Here is a 19,535-nt window from a genome sequence, read left to right as displayed (position 1 = left end):
AGCTTATTGTGAATAAGTTAATTTAGCTTTTCTACTCTGCTGTTATCTTCCTTGGAGGCTCCCTTAGCCCTGTGATCAAGGACTCTTCAAATGTGTTTTGTTATTAGTGCTGTGGCTTGGAAAATTCTTCTCAGTCTTTGGAGTATTTTGGCACAGTTGCAGACTTTAGATTTTAGTCTTGATTTTTACATTTTTGCTATTTGGACAGTGCTTCTCCTTAGTCTCATTTTACTGTTAATTGTCTCGCTTTAGGAACACTAGCTTTTATTCAGATTTTTTTTCCCTTAAGCCATACACGTTTACTCTAATGACTTCTTCAAATGGTCTTCCCACCTCCTGGGTGTGTTTTTCCTTAAGGGTTTTTCCTTTCTAATTTTCTTTGAACAAGTGCCTGTGTGTCTAGGCAGTACCCTCTTCAAGCTAAGCTTACAGAAGCAGGATTTCAAGGCTGCCCTGAAGATTTGTCAGTTTTAAGGTGCAGAGAGCCCTTGGCCATACACTTGAAATCAAATCTGCTGGTTCCTGGGTGCTGCTCAGGATGTGCTGAAGAGGCTCTTGTGTCAGAGGTCATAAATTACTGCTGGAGGGAGCAGTAACTTTCCATTTTAAATGTAAACATGTTCCCTCCTGTCAGTGATCCCATCTGTACAGGGAGAGACATCTCCTGTTTGTGTTTGTCTCTGCTCATACCCATCACAGCCTCACTCGTCTCCCTTGAGGTTTTGCTGTTGTTGGCCTGTTCTGGGTGGGTGGAGGATGGAATAACTCTAACACTATAATGTCAGGGTATGGGACGGCAATCCTAACAGTATCAACTATTTGTTGATACAGTTATCTTGGTCGAGCTCTTTGATAAGCTCTCCTTAATGCCCAGCTCCTTTGATGCTCAGCTCCTCCCCCTGCACAGCCTACTCTCATTCCTGTTTGATTTGTGCCCACTCATTATCATGTTCTGCTGCTTATCTTCCCCCCCTCCAGCAGGTTTCCAAGGTGCTGGTTATGTTAATAGCCCCATCTGAAACCAGGGCACTGCAGTTCACTCACCTGGCCCTTTAGGCTCGCCTGGATAGAAATGCACAAAATGCACACATGGTGTCCTGTCCTGTTCCCTCTCTGCAGCCCTGACAGGGCTGTCAGCTGAGCCTGCAGCTTGCTGTTTCCCCCCTGACTGTTTTTGGCTGTTCTCCTATCCTTTTCTTCAAGGATACTAAATTTTCATGACTTCTCCACTGGAGACTGCATTTTCCCAAGCCACATGTCTTGTCAAACTCTTGGCTTTCCCACAATATTTAGTTTCAAAGACCTTCTTTATGTGCTAGTAGCCTCAGTCTGTTTTCGTTTGGATTTAATATCTGGATCTCTACTGTACAGGGCCTACCTATTCAAGCCTGTCCTGAGGGCACTACACTCTGCACCTTGGGGTGACCCTGGTTTTCATTACAGGGCACTTGGGGAAGCATTTCTGAGCATTTTATTGAGTTGGTCCTGGCCTTAAGCTGAACGTTGCCTTCAAGATTGTTCTCTCCATCCCACAGTGGTGGTGACCCCATAGACCTCACCAGGAGTTGTTCCCCAGCTCAGAGAAGTGAGAGATCACCTCATCAGCATTCAGCACAAAACTGATGTTTTGGTCCTCAGCTGTCTGTTCCCATTGCACTGAGTAGGATGCTTGGAAAAGGCCTTTGGATGCCCATTAAATGGGGAAAGACTGAGTAAATTATTCCCTTGGACAGTGACATAACCATGTGTAAATACTTAGACTTGTTTCTTTTTATATGATTTTTGCATTATTTCAAGGGTGTTGCATTTTGAGGGGTCCCACAAACCTCCAACAAAAGCTGCAGTGTTGTCTTCCATCCCTGAGCAGGACTTCAGTGTTTGTCCCACTGCTCAGTGGAAGGTGAATTCATGTCCTGTAACTTAGGGATTCAAAATCCTCTCCATTACATTCTTGACACAAATTCATGATCCCTTGTGTAGAATGTGCTGTCATTTCTGGATAATTCCACTAAATCACGAAGTCTAAGCATCCCACACAAGGCTGAAACATAGCCCCATGGAATGAAAGTGTTTATTTTTGTGTGTGTCTGGGATGTTGCAGTGATTTGCAGTTGCTGTTGCAGTGATTTGCATCATTTAAGTGAGGTATTTTGGGTTTATGTGAAATGTGGAATATAGAAAAGCTCAAGAATGAAGCAAAACATCTTATTTTGCCTGAAAAAAAGTTTAACTCCCCTCAAGTTTTTGGGTTTTTCTGGTAATTTTTTTTTTCCTGGAACTGATAATGATCAGAAAGTGAATCTTAGCACCACTATAATCATGGTGCAGTGTATACATGTTTGCTTAGGAGAAAATATTAGAACAGAGGTTGCCCAGGCTTTTTAGGAAGTATGAGAGACTTATTATTTGTTTGTTATTCATTAAATCTCCAGCCTGAAGATATGCTAATTATCTTAGATGTCAGTCTAATCTGCAAGAGGGCATCTTCAAAAGCATGTGGGAAAAGGGCACATGAATATGGTATTTTTTTATTCATTATTTGATGCCATACTTTGAAAACAAATAATAAATTCCATTTAACTCCTTGCTTTTGTAAACCTGGTGATGGGCATAGCACTTAGTGTGGATTTTAAGGGATTCTTTAGAATTAGTTCTTGTCTTGCTCAAAGCAGTGAGGTTTTTTTATTATTTATTTTTGATCCTTCTCTTTCAGCTTGTTGATTTCTTTGGTGCTGCCCAGGGAAGGTGCAATTCCTAAGAAGATAACCAAACCAAAACTCAACCAAACTTCAGTAAATATATTATCACACAGCTGATGGAAACCTCTTTTCTTTGTCGCTGCTCACAAACCATGGAAGTGCTGTCCAGAGAACCCCAGACTGAGTTTTGGAGCAGAAAACCACTGGATAAAATGGTCTTGGCACAACATTCAGGCTAGACTGAAGATTTGTGGGTGACATGGGGTGCCCTGGGCAGAGCCAGGCACCGTTAAATGGTCACCCCTTGTTTCCAGCCTGGCATCACCTTGGGATCCTGTTATTCCTCTGCCAGACGGAGGAGCCCATTAGCTGTGATAGGCCAATCAAACAGCTCCTAATTGATCTAGTGATGTGGTTACTGGTGATGACAAGCAGATGAACTTGATGACCCAGGAGGTCCTTTCCACTTGTGTGCTCCGTGGAGGCAGCACAGCGCTAATGCCGGAGTGAATCACGAGGGTTTCTGTCCTACACCTTTGGGACCGGGCTCCATGGCACCTCCAGCTGTGCTTGGCAAGGCAAAGTGTGTCCCCTAAAGTCAGCCACTCCAGCCAACAGCACATGGACCAAACGTGTTCGCGGTGGATACAAGCCCAAAACTGCATTTGGGCCCTGAGTGTTGTTTGCTGTGTTGAATCCTGAGCCAGTGATAGGAGGACAGACCTGGACAGGCGGTAACTCGGCCAAGGGTGAACCTCTCTGCCGTGAAGGCAGCTGGATGGTTGGACAGGCAGCAGCAGGGATTAAGTGAACGTGCAACAGATTTAGAAAAGAAAAGGGCTCTTCAAATACAGGAGACCTACCTCGCTGCAAGGCAAGACTGATGAAAATGAAGAGGGAATTGGGGAATTCCTGAGGCAGCAGCTTGGTCTGTGCTCCCCAGCCCCTGGGCTGTCTGTCACTAGCTCAGTGCTGCAAAGGGGAGGTCTCTTTTTTTCTTTTTGTTCACACTGTATGTGGAGTGTGCTCCCATTTGTACAGCTGTGCTCCTGTGCAACAGCTGGTGTGTGGCATCCTCAGCTCCCTAAAAAGCTACAAATACAAGCTTTATGCAAATTTCCTCGATCCTGTTCAGAAGGCTCTGTTCCTGCAGCTGAAATGTTGGATTATGGCTTTATTTTCAGTTGGGAAACAAAGGGTAAATGCACTCCCATCCCTGGAAGGGACCACAGACTGGCAGATTGCAATGGTCCACCAGGAAAGACTATTTTGTGGTTCTTGTAGCATTATGGACAAACACCTGGAATGTGTTCAGCCAAAACATTAGATGCTTTGGAACAAAGAGAACATCAAAAGAGGCTGAGCACCCCTGCTGCTTATTTGAAATTTTATTGGTTTGCCCCTTCTGCCAGGCACTAACTGGTGATGAAAAGGGCTGGACCATGATTTAGATGTTCTGTAAAAATTGAAATAGCACTGATCCAGGTCTTTCCTGTGCTTGTTTCGGACCTGGGATGCTGTTGCCTGCCATGTGCCACCCCTGGTAGCCAGTGTCCAAATCAGTCAGTGCTGGTGGACATGTTGATTCTCACTGGTCATCAGTCATTTGTTAGCTGATCTCCACCATTATCCTGGTGATTTGTCTGCAATGGGAAATGGGATGTTTATTGGGTTGGATATGGGGGCTACTGTGCTGTGGGAAATTGTTTTTAAATGCAAGCAAAAAGCCACAGGTAGTTAAATGTAACCAGGTAAACCTCGGGACTTCCCAGGGTGAGCACATTCCTGCTGCAAGGATAAGAGCTCTGTGTCACAAGTGTCATGTATGTGTGCAGGGGAAGCTGTCCTGGCTGGAATCTGCCATGGTGTCCTTGTGCTGCTGCCAGAAAGGGCCTGGCAAACACTCCCTCACGAGCACAGGGATTATTAGTGCAGTAGTGTGTGCACAAGCTGAAAACTGGGTACAAACCTGCAGGAATTTGGTGACTGCAGACACATCCTCTGCAGTGTTTGACCAGAGCACAGGGGAACAGATTCCAGGTTTGTGTTTGCATGAGACTTGTGTTTTGGTGTGTGAGGGAGGACTGAATGGAAATGCTTTGAGTGCGTTAGACCTCAAGCTACTCCCCAAAATACTGATGCATTTCTGGTGATTTCTCTCTGCAGCATCAAGGGCTGTGCCATTATCTTTGATAAGGCTGAAATGTTCCTTCAGCAGCCAGAGTGATGCTACTGAATGCACTGATGCTGTTTGGCAAAAAGCCTCCCATCCACAAAAAATGTGTTTAAAGCTTTTTACATCTTGTGTAAAGGAACAACTGTCTTCTTTCCTAGATACTGCTGCATCATCAGCACACTGGAAAAAGGTTGCACAGTGACTGGAAAGTGATAGTTTTGGGTGCCTTGAACAGATTCTGCAGCTTCCAAATTAAAAATAGGGTGCTTGGACCAAATGCAAGTATTTATTAGTTCTATGCTCTCCCCTAAATTTGGGGGATATGGAAGGAGACACAGATGATCATAGAAACTATCCAAACCATCCGTCATGGTTTGGGTTGGGAAGGACCTTAAATATAATCCAGTTCTACTCCCCTGCCATGGGCAGGGACATCTTCCCCTATCCCAGGTTGCTCCAAGCCCTATCCAACCTGGCCTTGGACACTTCCAGGGATGGGACAGCCACAGCTTCTCGGGGCAACCTGTGCCAGTGTCTTGCCACTCTTATAGTGAAGTTTTTTCTAGCATCTAACCCAAACCTACCCTGTTCCAGTGTAAAGCCATTCCTCCTTTGTCCTATCACTGCATGCCCTTGTAAAAAGCCTCTCTCCAGCTGTCTTATAGCCCCCCTTTAGGTACTGGAACATCTAATGTATGGAAAATCCATCCTTCTCATGCAATCATATTCAGCTTTCAGTTGCAGTTGCCTTTTTTTTTTCCCCCCTGTGAGAAAAGTTTTCTCTGAAAACTCTCCCTTTTGGCTGGCAGTTCCAGTCACAACCCATGGCAGCAGATGCCTCAAAAGTAATGACACAGTGGTTTTCTATCACAGACAGGTCCTGAAATGCCTTATTCTCAGTTACCTTCTACAGGGCAAGGAAATTTGGGATCTCATCTTGCAGTATGGGCTCTCCTGGAGGAGTACCCGGAGCTCTGGGGGATGCCATGGGTGGCTCAAGGCACCCGAGCTGCGGGATCGGGCAGAGCTCAGAGTTTCGCAGGGCAATTAGGAGAGCGGGGCGTGGTGATACTTTAATCTGAGAGCAACCACCACCCACACGGGGCATGTTTTTGGCCTCCTGCTGTCACTGCAGCCATGGGTACTGGCACTTAGGCCACCACACCCCTCGGCCCATTCCGGCGCTGTGGAGCCTTTGCCGCCGATAAAACACAAATAATAATTTTGCAGAGGGGAAAAACACTGTGTTCTGGTGCCTTGCTGTTCAGGTGGGGGTGGGCGGGCAAGAGGGTTGTTGGGGGGCATGGAAGGGCTCAGCCCTCACTGAGGGGGGCAGGCTGTTGGTTCCACCCAGTGGAGCAGCACTTAGAGGGTCCAGTGGCTGCACAGGCTGGGGCAGAGTCACGCAAGTGGAATCCCCTGTGCTCTCCAGGCACTCCCCTCACTGTCCACAGGAAAATGATCTCAGGACAGATTTTTTTTCTTCCTCTGTTGAAATTCTGCTGTTTCAGTAGCCTAGTGACAGTCATTGTCTTTCATTTCCATGTGTGAGTTGAATCCAGAGTCAGAAGAATTTCTACTTTGTTCCCAAACAATAGGGCTGTGCTGTTTTGCACGATGGCTCTGGCTTTTCAGCCGGTGTGCTGCGCCTTGCTGTTTGCTGTGGTCCCGCCTGGTGCTCAGCAGAGGCTGCAGAATACCCACAGTGAATCCTGGCAGTTGTGCAACGCTACACACGGAGTAAAACTCCTTTCTAACCCCTGCAGGCGATCAGTTTACACCCTGAATGATGAGATTTTGATTACCCTTATCTAAGCTGCAAATACTGTAAGGGAGGTGAAATCAGCTGGCTCTGGGCAGGACTATCACAGCGCAGATCTTGGTGGCCTTTGGAGGCTCCAAGTGCTCGGCAGCTCCAGGGGATGTCGTGGTGCTTGGCCATGGGAAGTCTTTTCAGTGCGCAGCTGTTGCTTGCTGAGGCCTTGTAGATCAAACCCCAGCTCCTGACATCTCCAGCCTCCCAATTTTCAATGAGCAAAAACCGCCCAGGAGAGTGTTGACAGCAGGAATGGCAGCTGCTTCCTCAGAGTCGGCAGGGAGAGCCTGTTGCCTCAGTGCTGGATCTCCCTCTGAATGCAGAGACCAGTTCCAGCATCCCCAGCCCCACATGGCATCAGTTGCAGCTTGGGAAGCAGCTTTGCCCTCCCAGCCAGTGCTGTTTCCCAGGGCAGCTTTATTCTTCCGTGAACAAAAGCTGTTGAGCTGCAGGGAAGCTCCTGGCTGGAAGGTGGGTCCTTTCCACAGCCAGACCGAGGGGTGGAGTGAGACTGGATTGTGTGTTGAACACTCAGATGCATCTCTCCTCTGGGTTCCTCTGTCTTGTATTTCACATCTAGAAGTACATTAAAAAAAATTAAGTCCAGCTTTAAGCCAGAGATGCTTGTACTCCTTAGCCTGATTGGAGGGAAGGAGAATTGATAAGTTAATCAGTTTTCAAGGTCAGGTGAGATCAATAGGACCAGTCAGCCTGGTGTGCTGTGCAAATCAGACCCCAGACATAGCAGTGGCTCCTGAACCAGGCCTGCCTGGGAGATAGCAGAGTTGTTTTGCCTCGTGGGAGGATCTCACACCGCAGGGATGAGCTCCACTATAAGACCAGGGATGAATAGACTGAATTAGGTGTGACCCAGAGGATAATGCAGCATTCTGCATCTTAATGTATCCATCTGTGAAATGCAAATAATAATAGGGGAACCCTGTAGGGATTCATTAGTCCTTTGAAGATGGCATGTGTTACATGCTATTATTGTGATCTTCCGAAGTTGGCCTCATCCCTGCCTTTTGGACCTACACCTCTCACTGTTGCTCACTTCCTGATTCATTTCCCCCTCCTCCCTGGCACTGTCAAGCCAAATCAGCAGTGGCAGAGGCCAGTCAGCCACATGTCATGGTGGCTCATGGCCTGGGAAGGGTTGCAAAGATGAGGCTCATGCTCTGGTTCCAGCACAGGGGGCTGGAAGTTGCTGCCATGGCATTACAGGTGTGACCAGGACACCCAGGAGCTTTCTGTGCTGGAGGATGTCCGAGGCGCATGTGGTCAGTCCATAACCCAAGATGATTTTTGTGACTTTCAGATCAGAGTTAAAAAGGTGGGTTTGGGTGGGAAAGGAAACCTGGTGACAGGGAAGGGTGTGACTCATGAGACACTGGGTCCAGAGGAGGTTGCAGCAGATGCTGGATTTAGGGGAAGTTCTTAAATGCTCTCAGTGCACAGAGACTTGCAAAGCAATTATTCCAAATCAAGTTTATCTACTTTGTCTCCTTTTGGTAGAATAAGTTCACTTGACACAGATTTTTTTTTTCCCTCTTTTTGAGTGTTTTTTATTCTTCAGTAAGGACTTGCTGCACTCCAGGTGTGTTTCTGAAATGCATTTTACTGAGGCTTCATGGATGCATAGCACTCACTGTGCACTTGACTCTCAGAAGTGGATAAAATTGGGAAATTCCCACCATTCCTGCCCTGGCCTCAAGCAATTCCTCCTACTTGGTGAGCTGCCAGAGTAGGAGTTGTGCTCCAGCATGAAGGGAGTTAACACCTGCAGCATTTTCAGGGATGCAGCCAGAGGCTGTGACCAGCCAGCAGCTGGGCTGCACACCCAACACCACGCTGGGAGCAGCCTCTGGGGAAAGACTTTTTACTGTCTGAAATAAGTCTGCTGTCTGAAATAAGTCTGACCTTACTGTGTCAGACTGCTGGAGCTCTGCGTTGGGCTCAGGAAACTTTCCTGGCTGAAAGGAAGGGACTGTGGTGGCCTTGGGTGCCTGCAGTGACAGTGGGGATTGCAGGATGACCAAGACTTGTTTCCCTGGAGATCTGGGCAGCAACCACCTGAGAGCTGCAGCAGCAGAGGGTACAAATGGGATCTCTGGGACCATGTGGCTATTGCAGCTCAGAAACTCAAAGTCACCTCCATCAGCTTGGAGTTCACTGGCTTCTTGGCTGGTCAGCGCCTGGAGTTTGGTCTTAGAAGGGCAGGCAAAGCTTTGTCTAGCATCATAAGTCTTGTTCTTGCATGGGACGTGTGGATGAGGAACTTCCTAAGCTCTGCTGAGATGGATGAGACTTGTAGGTCCTCTTACAGACCAGATCTAGCCCAGGGTGGGTGCATAAATGAGTATCTTGGACAGGAAACCATCCCGTGTCTCTGGAGTCCCTCTTTTTGGAATGCCTCACTCTGGAGTGATAAGAGGGTAGGTTTGGGTTGGGTATTAGGAAGAAAATCTTCTCTGTGAGGGTGCTGAGGCCCTGGCAGAAGTTTTCCAGAGAAGTTGCGGCTGCCCCATCCCTGGAAGTGTCCAAGGCCAGGTTGGACAGGGCTTGGAGCAACCTGGTCTGGTGGGTGGTGTCCCAGCCCATGGCAGGGGATTGGAATGAGATGAGCTTTAAAGTCCCTTTCAACCCAAACCATTCTGTGATTCTGTGAACTCATGAAAATGCTGAAGTTGAGAGCTCTGGATTCAGCTTGGGCTGTGAAGCAAAACACCATTTACTCTGTGTTTCCTTTGTTGAATATGCCAAACAACTCTTGTCTCTTCCCTTTACTCCCTGAGGATCTCTGGGTTGGAGAGGGACATAGTGGTCAGCTGGAAAAGAAAGCAGTTTCAATATTTTATAGAAATCAGGTGTAGAGCAGTGGTGCTGATGGGGTTCCTCAGAAGAAGAGAGATGGTGGGAGGTAAAAATTGCATCAATCAGGACAGAAAAGTACATCTGTGGTGGGAATATAGGCATGTCTGTAGTTTTATGAGGGCAAATGGTGCTGTGAAAGAGGCTGGCTTTGCTGCCAGGGAAAAAGTGGGTGAAACACGGGCTGCAGATCCTCATCAGGGCTTTTTGTCCCACTGTGCGGTGGCTTTGGAGGCCTAACCCAAAACACTGCCTTGCTCTGGGGTGAGAATGGGACAACACAGCTCATGTCCTCAAGCATTCAGGGCAACTTCAGAGCTGCTTGGGCTGGAGGCTGGCATTCAAACAGTGAAGAGCTACCAAAGCACAGATGGCTTAACAAAAACCCACAAACCCAACCAAAAAAATCCCCAAACAAACCCTCCCTCCACTGCCTTAAAAAAAAAAAACCAACAAAAAAACCCCCACCCTACCAAAACACCCTAAAACCCCCCAAACCAAACAACACCCCCACCATCACCATCCCATCCAATTATGCTGCTAGGAAGCTTTTCTCTGGTAAAAATATCCCTAAGTGATGCTAAACCCATTAGGAAGGAGGTGATCCTGCCTGCAAAACACCGCCCTGTCTCTAATGGGAAGAAATACAACTTCCTGAGTGGACAAGGCATCTCAATTATTTTTTTCTGTCTGTAGATATATTTCTGTGCAGGCACAGGCTGTGAGGGAATGAAATATGGGAACATCAAAAAAGGGGAGAATGGCCATAGGAAAAGGAGTGTGATGTTCATCACTAATTAGGGTATGACTCATTTGGCTGCTTATTGGACTCCCTTCCCACTCTCCCTGGGGCCCTGGAGAGGGGAGAGGTGAATGCCCACTGTGGTGTGTCCTGCCTGCCACAGTGCTGGCCCAGCTTGCTGCCTGCAGGATATTGTCCCCAGCCTTTTGGGTTTTCGGCTGCCTAGGGGTTCCCTAAATTTCACGTTATGCTTCTATTTTCTCCTGCATTTTCCTAGTTACTCCTTCATGATTATTTTTATCCTGATTCCTGTTTTCATAGCAGAATGTGGCGAAAAATAAATCCAGTGAGAGCTGTCCTACCAGGCACAGCATCATTATAGGCTGTTTACTTTTCCAAATCTTTTAACAGAGACGTGAACAAAAGATACCTCTGCAATATCTCTTCTTGCCCTCATCTGCATTTCTCAGTGGCATTTTGCTCTCCAGCTGTTTGGTGTATATTTGTAAATTAAGGTTAGCTAGGTGCTGTGCTAAAAATACATTAATAAATCATTGGGATAATCTCTCTTCCAGATCCATTCCTATGGGATATAAATTCCTGTGGGAATTAATGGGCTGTCTGGATTCCAGTGCAGGATTGAGACTTCACGGTGTAGATGGATCAATACGGTGTAAATCGATCAATACAGGCAATCAAGTGAGTCAGGCAAGGTTTATGCTTAATGCACTCCTGCTGTCATCCCTCATTGTGCACAGGTTTGTGTAACTCTACTGCACACAAGCAAATCCTCCAAACCGCGTGGCTTTGCTGGGTCCTCTCCATCCCTTCACATTTCATACCATTGCTGGGTTTTTTTTTAGGAGCTTTTAGTTGTGCAGTAGTGGTTAGGCTGGGATTCCTTTTTATTTTTTTTCCCCCCTTGAGTTTTGTACTGAATGTGGATCTGGTTTTGGTATCAAGGTGTGTTTGGGCCATTCTGAGCCTCTCCCCCTTGTCGGTGTGGGTGTAATTGGTGGACAGGGGGCTGCAGTGGTGGGAATATGGGAGAGATGGGGTGGTCACAAGGCCAGAGTGGGGTCAGGACCTGTCTCTGCCTCTCCTTTTCCTTGTCACCCTGCACTGCCAGGCTGGGAGCTGCTCTCACCTGGCCAGTCTGACCTGATTTGGCACCCACTCTGCTTCCTTTAGGAACAGGGCAGTCAGCCAGCTATCTTAAATCAGGGAATTGTTTCATTTCTCTGTAGGAATAGAACTTTTGAAGGAAAAGAAAATTTTAAGAACAAAACCCTTTTTAAAAATGTGCTTTCCTGTCCCAAACCCTCCCACCTCATGGCTGACTCATGGGCAGACACTTCAGTAACAAACAGCATATTTTGTTTTTTGTCCTTCAGATACATTTCCAAGCTCTAACCACCTTTAAACTACTTTATACTTCTTTTTCTTTTTTTTTTCTCTTCCCATTCTCCCAAGGATTTACTGACACATGCTCTGTCAGCTTAGTTTTCCTCTCTTCCTGTTGGCCTCCCCTCCAATTCCACGCCCAAATACGCATACAGAAATTATCTCATGATTCAGGACAACACACAGCTCTTCAGATCTACCATGAACCATCTGCATGGCCTTGGGCAGTTTGCTACTGTATTGCAAACTCTCCTCTGTGAACCTGCATTCATTTTGAAAAGAAATGTTAGGGGTGACCACACTCCAAGTTAGGGCTGTGCTGGCTTGGCTTTGGCTCCAGTTGCGAACACGAGCAACTGTTCTGATCTGAGAAACATGTGGCAGCAATCTATTACAAGGATTTATACTGAGCTCTACTGGCCAGGCACATACGTCATGCAGAAGAATGTTTTCCTCCTCAGGTGGTGCTGATCTGCCTCTCTGCACAGCCACAGCCTGAGCTGAGCCCCTCATTGCTCTGGTTTGCTTGACTGACTCATTTATCCACCCTTTTCAAACCTTGCAAATGACTTTTCTCTCCAAATTCTTCTCTTTTCACTAGAGACAAGGCACATAGCTTCTTCCCACGTAAATCACATTCCAAAACTTTGAAGTCATCTTTATTTTCCTCTCTCAAGACTCCTGAGAAACCCTGCACAGGATGATTACTTTCATCTTATCTCTTCTTTGGGAAAGACCAGAGCAGGGCTGCTTTGCTGGACCCTTTAGCATCAATAACAACACATCTCAAAGAGCAGTATCTGTAATGGTCTGCCAGGTCCCACCTGGGCTGAAGAAAGGTTTTCACTAATAACATTGCAGTTTTTTGTTTTGTTTTGTTTTGTTTTCTGAAGACAACAAGAAGAAGCTGGGAAAGGATGAGGATTTGGCAGTATGGTTTTATCATTAACACAGCTTCTACGAGAACTGTAGCATCAAACCCAAAGAATTTCAACAAAGCCTCAAACTTTTCCTGAATGTTTATTCTTTAAGGTTCACACTGAGGTGCTTTAATAAAAGCAGACTGACTTCCAGAGGTTTCAGTGACCTGGCCTTCCAGTTGTCTCTTCTGCAGCCAATTTTGCTGAGATATGAAAGGGTATTTGTGGTGTGGTGGCTGGAGTCCCGCTGTCTTAGGAACCACCCTGAGGATGGCAAGAATCCCGCTGGCTGTGTGGGGGATCCAAAGTGATCTATTTATAATTTTCTCTACCTTGATAAAACGCAGGGAGTGACTCAAATATGTCCCATCCTTATGGAAATTAATTGTGTTAATGGGATCATTAGAATTTAGAGTAGTGTCAACAAACTGGTTTTTGAAGCTAATGATGGTTCTTGGGAAGGTTATGTCATAAGGAAGGCGGAGAACCTGGTCATCTATATATATGTGATCAGCCCAGAGCCCTTTCTTTGGGTTTCATTGAGCAATGCTCTAGTAGAGTCAACGTAGGCAAACAGCTGCCACCACCCTCACCATGAAAATAGAAGGTGCCTCGGTGGTCCTTGCTCTGGCATTTTTCTGCTTCTTCTCAGGTTAGTAACTTGTGATGTTCTCTGTGCTGGAATCTGGGACTGGCAGAGGACGCAGCCTGGGAATGCCCATAAAGACAGAGAGAGAGAGAGAGGATTAGAGAGCCCTTGTTTTTTAAAAAGCATGGTGGTGTAGCAGAAGACCACCATTATTTTTTTTGCTGTACTAAATGTATTGGTTTGATATAACATGTCTTGTTAGCTACTCTTTCTTTTTCGTGTGGAAATATGAAAATTTTATTGGTAGATGAAAGCATCTATTTTGAATAGAATTAAGAGTTTAAGAAAAAAAATCAAAAAAGCCAAACTCCCATTTGTCTAAGTGGAAGAATACCAGTTTCCAACCAGACTGAATTCTTCCATAAAAAGCCCAATCTTGAACAAAAAATGTAATACAATTTTTTGTAAATTCAGAAAAAATGGTAATGTCTTGTCAACACTTGCTAAGGAAGGCATTTTCACATGGCTGCAGTAATTTGGCTACAATAGATAGACTTCAGCAGGAGTTAGGTTTGAAGCAATGGTCTTTCAATTTCCTGCCAGTTTCTATTGAAAAAAAAACTAATGGAAGATTTCTTGACAGTTCCTTACAATGCCACTGATGATGCAAAGGAGGATGAAACATATTATACCAGCTTTAAGTGGCTTAGTAAAAAGAAATGGGTATCAGCTACTCACCTGCTGACTCATTATTAATTTGATAATTTGTCTGAAGTACTGCAAATGGAATGGGCCTTGGAAATGAATTTGTCATTTTGGACAAACAACAATGGCCTAGCTTTGGTATCCCAATTTTAAGGGGTGGTGAAGAATGCCAAAAATGTTTGTGTGAGTTTGATGCAACTACTAAGGCAGGAGTATAGAATAATGGAGAAACAGTTACTTGAACCATCCTTGGAACTTGGATTTTAAGCCTGAGAAAAGTAACACAGTAAAGAAGAGCACAAAGACACACACAAAAAATGGATGTGATTTTGCATTTGAATGACAAAAAGTGCAATGTTCCAGAAAGGACTGGGCATTAGAGAATTTCTATCAGTGTGAAATAATGCATTGGATTAGCTTTTATCAAGAGGCATTTGGGTGGATTAGGAAAACTGCATCAAGTATTTTAATTAAATGCTTTTGCTTTAAAATTTCCCTTCAAATATTTTTGTATGGTTTCATTGTTCCTTTTTCTGTCGCAGATGTTGCCAGTCAAGCTTCGATTAAGGCGAGTTCAACCTCTTCTGTTCTGATTCTCCCTTTGTTTTGCCCACTTACACTGCTTAATGCATGCTCTGAGCAAAGTCCGTTTAGATGCACTATACTTAGATATTATAATGCTTTTTCAGAGGTGGAAAAAGCAGTGAATCTCTCCATATTTAGAGACAACACTTAAATAACACGGCAGTGGCTCCAGCTGACAGTGTGTGTTTGGTGCATGATGCTGAGAACATATCCAAACAGCTCTGGGCTGGAGATCTCGTGAAGTGATGTTAGAAATGACATGAATTATATTTTTAATGATATTTTGGAATATAACTTCTGATCCAGCAGAAACCCCTGCTTCCAATAACTCCTGAGTTGCATAATTAAAAGAATTAAGGCAAGTCCTTTGAGCCTCAGAAAATAATTTGATTCAATGACTTAGAAGTCAGTTCCATTCACGTTTTAATCAAGCAAACTTGTCTCCTTGGTAAAGATCCTTTCGGGAAACACAGTAGCCAAAAATAACTAAACGGTTCATTGCTTCTCCCTGGTCTATCTACATCTCAGTTACCCAGCAGAAGATGCAATGGGCTGCTGCAACATTACACAAAATTACCGCTCTGCTTCCTGAGAGGGTTGTGCTTTTCTGTGCTTGTCTTGCACGTGAATCACTCTTCAGGCATTCTGGCCCGTTCATTCCTCTAGCATCCCTCTGGCATTTCCAGGGCTGTGTTTTCTGCTCTTGGCTAACTTTCTAACATGCAGTCCTCTGCTGTAGCGGGTAGCAATTTGCAGCTGTATGTAAATTAAACGCGTCCCTTAAATATATATTTATTCCTTTCCCCATGATTAATGGTTCTTGCAATGGGTTTTGAACTTTCTCGTTGTCTTTTCTGCCTCGGGAGCCACGAGCAGAGCTCTGGGTGCAGCCTGTGCCACGTGTGGTGTGTGGCCAGGGATGGGCAGGAGGAGCGTGGTTTGTGTGAGCAAACTGGAGCTGCTGAGAACCCTGCAGCACACCCAAAAAAGATTCAGTGTGAACAAACAGTTCTCAGGATCTTGCTGGGAGCCTCCACTGATTGCCCTCCTCTGTGCTTTTCAGAACGAATGCAGGAAAATCTGGTCACTTCTGCGCAGCGGGAAGTTTTCCTGTCCCACCACCAGGGAGCCCTTCAGCAGCCCAAATAACAAAGGAGACCTCAACAAGTGCATGATGTGCCAAAGGCTGCTGTGAGTATCAGCTGCCTGCTGGCTCCCGTGGCAGCCCTGCCCACCTACAGCATGTCCTCTCCCTGCCGACTCTCAGGAGGCTCCATGCTGTAAAGTTGTTGTCCCTGGCCAGCCAGACCAGTTTGTGGTTCTTCAGCAAACCTGTGAACCCAGTAGCTCTCCCCAGTTCATCACATGGTGAGGACTCACCACAGAGCAAATGCAGAGTGAAAACTTACACAGGTTGATTTCTTGTTTCCACAGATGGTGTTTCTTAGGGTGGAGAGGGCAGGATATTAGGCGGGGAGAAAGAAAGGCACAGTGCCCCCAGTGCAGAGAGAGATGTTAAACACCCTGGATATGTGTCAGGGAGCTCAGCCCTGCTGCTGGTCTGTGCTGCTGCCTTGTGCAATGGGGAGGTGGGGTCGGCCAGACTGGCCTTTAATCACTCCCTATTTTGGCTTTGTGTCCGAGCACTGCACGCTGCCCTGTCACTCACACCTCCCTTTCTTGCAGGGAAAGAAACTCAGAAAACAAAGGGAGTGGTGGAGAGGCGAACAGGAATGTGAACTCCTTGGGAAAGGTGAGGTGAAGCATCGCTGCCGAAGCCAGTTTTATAGGCGATGGCATCTCGTCTGTTGCCTCTGACCCGCTGCCCAGGGCGTTTCCTCGTCTGCAGCGTGGGAAAGGGCCCTGCAGTGGGAGCAGGGCAAACATGCCCAGCCTTGGGAAGAGTGTCAGCCTTTGGGCCATCCACCAGCATAAAAGAAACCAAAACTCCTGGCGCCTCCTCCCAGGCAATCGTGGCGCCTCTGCTGTGTGCCTGACCCAGAGCCCTGGCTGAGGAGGATGCCTGCCTGTTTATAAGGCACACCACTGGCATCTGGCAAATATTTAATAGCAAGGTTGGTGCATATGAGCTCTGACTAGGGCAGGGTGTGGGAACTAATTGTCCCTTGTTTATCTTGTTGATGCACCTGGCTGGTTTCTTTTACCCATAGCTGTTTTTCTAGATAGCAGGTCTTTATGTGGAGGGAGCTGTCCTTTTAGCCTTGGGTTTTTATTCTAGATGGGAATGGATTGGTTTCCATCAGATAGTGTTGGTTGTGGTGATTGATTTATTTATTTTTTACATCTGGTTAAGCAGGGTAGCTTTCTAGCTCTTGTGTGTCTGGACAAATTAAAGGCTTTGTAAGGCATAGCTGTCCTAAGGGAGATCTTTCTTTTTTAGATATCTGACTTGCCAAAGTGTGGTCCAGAAGGCAGAAGGACAGTTTTACAGCGTCAGGAAGAGACCTACACTGAATTTCTTTGTTAAGCCATAGATTTTCTGTCTGGCTTTTGGCAAGTAATTTTCTAGGCTTGACTTCCCCATCTGCAGAGCTGGGATAAGCTATCAAGCCATCTCCTCTACATGGTGTGAGAGGAAAAATATATTACAGATCACATAACAGATAAGGTTGTAAGTGCTGCATAAATGAACCTGAAGACCTCACATATTCTATGTGTTTCTTATGCTCCAAATTTGCCCTGAGAGTTATAGGAAAGCTGTTCAGAGGAAAGTAAAGGCCAGGCTGAAATGCTTAACCAGGCTTTGCTACAAAAGCCTTTTGTGAAATAGAGTGCTTTGGTTCAATTAACACATACCATCATGTTAAGTGGAAGGTAAAAACACCCACCTCTTACTCTCCTGTACCTGGCAATACGAGGTATTCAAAGATTATACTTTCTTTATGCCTGCAGCTTCGTTTTTTTTATTGTGCATGGATTTTCAAATTCTTTAATTTTAATAGCACATTCTCTCACGAGAGATGGGGAAAACTGACTTTCTCGTTTAAAATTCACTGAAATTGTGGATTTTATACTTAGAGCAGAGCTTAGGTCCTTCAGGCAGGCTCTTGCATGTGTTATCTATTAGAAATAGCAACAAGGCTACCCTGGATGGGAAAGATCTGCTCATCTAAACATACGGATTTATTTGTTTTATGCTGCATGTTATGGTTTTCCACCGAGTTATGCCTCAAGGAAGCAGAGTAACATTTGAAATGCAATTCGTTGGGTGGATAATCCTTTGTGGATTTGTGGGAGACGTGTCTCTCTGTCAGCAGATCCGTGTCAAACCATGCTTTTGGCGTTTGCACAGGATGAGTGTCGGGAGTTTCGGGATCTGTTCAAGAGAGGGAAACTTTCCTGCACCAGGGAGAACGACCCAGTCCGGGATGCCTCTGGGAAGCAGCACAGCAATAAGTGCATCATGTGTGCAGAGAAGTTGTGAGTAAAGGAAAGGAGTCTGGGGAGACCTCCCTGGAGCACCCTGGTATTCACTTTCTCATCTCTCTTCTCTTCCAGCAAAAGGGAGAATGAGCGGAAGTTATCTAAAAACAGACAAGGAAAAGATAAGGTGAGATTAAAGTATTAGACAGGTCAATATGGAACTTTATTGGATTTTCACCCAAGACAGAGAAAAGGGAATGTTATTCTACTCCAGTGCTCTTTCTCCTCTGACTTAATTTTGAGATCCACTTTCCTCATGCCCTTTATTTCTTATTCATGCTCTTGAATCCCTCAAGTGAACAACTTGTGCCTGAATATGATGGTCTGTGCCAGTGACCTGTGGATCTAGGGACAGGCAAATCCTGACAGAGCAGGAAGCCAGGTGTGCTGTGCTGTCCCAAATTTCAGCTCACAGGTGGAGAGGTCAGTTCTGCTGAGGCTGCTAATTAGGTGGAAAAGAGAAATGTGAGAAAGGCCCTAAATCTGAACTCTGCACAGCTTAAGAGATCATTGTGTTCTGGGAGATGTCAGCGCTGCGCTATTCCAGGCCTGTGGCTGAGTTTTAGCTGTTTTGTTGGAAACTTTGTTCTCACGGAGCTGTGATTTGCCACCTTCTCCCTGGCATGCTGCAGCCACCATGTCACTGTGCACCGATGCTTTGCTGGCAAAAGCAACCCAGTAAAGAGGAAAATAGCTGGTTTCCACCACTTTCCTCTTGATTTCTGCCATTGTAGGGAGTGGTGCGGCCCCCTTAAGCTTCAGTCTTGGGGATAATCCTGTTTTAGTGCTTTTTCTAATGACTTTGGCACCAAAAAAAAGAAGTGTAAGTAAAATTTGCTGATGGCAAAGCTGGGAGGCAGTATCAGCAGAGGAGGATCAGCAGATCACTCAAGACTAATTGGATAGTGCTGAGGCCTGGAGTAATAGAAACAAGATAAAATGTAATGGCAGTGCAAGATCACACAGTCAGTGATTAACAAGAATTCCTACTCATGGGCTAGAAGTGACAAAGGATAAGAAAGCCCTGCATTTATTAGCGGGTCAGGGATGTGACAGGCCATGAAAAAGGCAAATGCATGACTCGGATGTGCTCAGTGAGATTTTGCAGCAGAGGTCAGGCCTGAACAGGGCTCCAGAAATGCTGGCTCAGAGAGAAAATGTTTGAGAGACGCTCTTAGGGAGAGGCAGATCTGTCTGCAGAGGATTGGGCTGCTGAGCTGGGCTGGTCCCAGGGAAGAAGGAGAGCTTTCCTGGGCTTGTTGGGAAGGCAAAGTATTGCCTGAACTGTGCAGGGGTGTGAGCAGTGGTGGTGGGGAGAAGCAATGAAGCTCCTGGGGAACCCCTCTGGAGTGTGTGCAACACTTAATTCTAATGGGACAATGCTTTATGGCTGTTGCCACAGCAGGAGAGGCTCATCCAGGGCCAGATCACCTCTGCTACCTGTGGCTGGGGTGGCTCTAGGGAAATGTGAGGCTTTGTGCTCAGAGTGGTTTGCCAGCATTACCCTTGTGGGAAAGCTGAGGAGCTGGAGGCTGGGGGTGACCTGGATGGGATGCAGAACAACACTGGGGAAACCTTCCCCTG

At 46.0% G+C, this 19,535-nt stretch overlaps 1 protein-coding gene across 7 annotated transcripts in view; it reads left to right on the top strand.

The window, feature by feature from the left end:
• Window positions 1–19,535, top strand: part of LOC136297415 (serine protease inhibitor Kazal-type 5-like) — a 40,981-nt gene that overhangs the window by 11,499 nt on the left and 9,947 nt on the right. For 3 of the 7 annotated variants that reach the window (XM_066197302.1, XM_066197299.1, XM_066197295.1), the window contains exons 2-6: window positions 10,880–11,003; window positions 15,571–15,698; window positions 16,194–16,260; window positions 17,821–17,948; window positions 18,027–18,078. In XM_066197302.1, coding sequence (XP_066053399.1) covers window positions 10,890–11,003; window positions 15,571–15,698; window positions 16,194–16,260; window positions 17,821–17,948; window positions 18,027–18,078 — 489 coding nt within the window. In that variant the 5' untranslated portion in view covers window positions 10,880–10,889. Of the gene's footprint in view, window positions 1–9,279; window positions 10,365–10,879; window positions 13,281–14,464; window positions 14,491–15,570; window positions 15,699–16,193; window positions 16,261–17,820; window positions 17,949–18,026; window positions 18,079–19,535 lie in introns of those variants that run through there. The other 4 variants (XM_066197297.1, XM_066197296.1, XM_066197301.1 and 1 more) reach the window with 4 other exon arrangements.

This window comes from Chamaea fasciata, unplaced genomic scaffold, assembly GCF_029207755.1.
Source record: "Chamaea fasciata isolate MVZ Bird 193981 ecotype frontalis unplaced genomic scaffold, bChaFas1.0.hap1 SCAF_15, whole genome shotgun sequence".
Lineage (NCBI taxonomy): Eukaryota > Metazoa > Chordata > Aves > Passeriformes > Sylviidae > Chamaea > Chamaea fasciata.
Note: the sequence above shows the minus strand (reverse complement) of the source record. Positions and strands in the feature narration are given on the sequence as shown.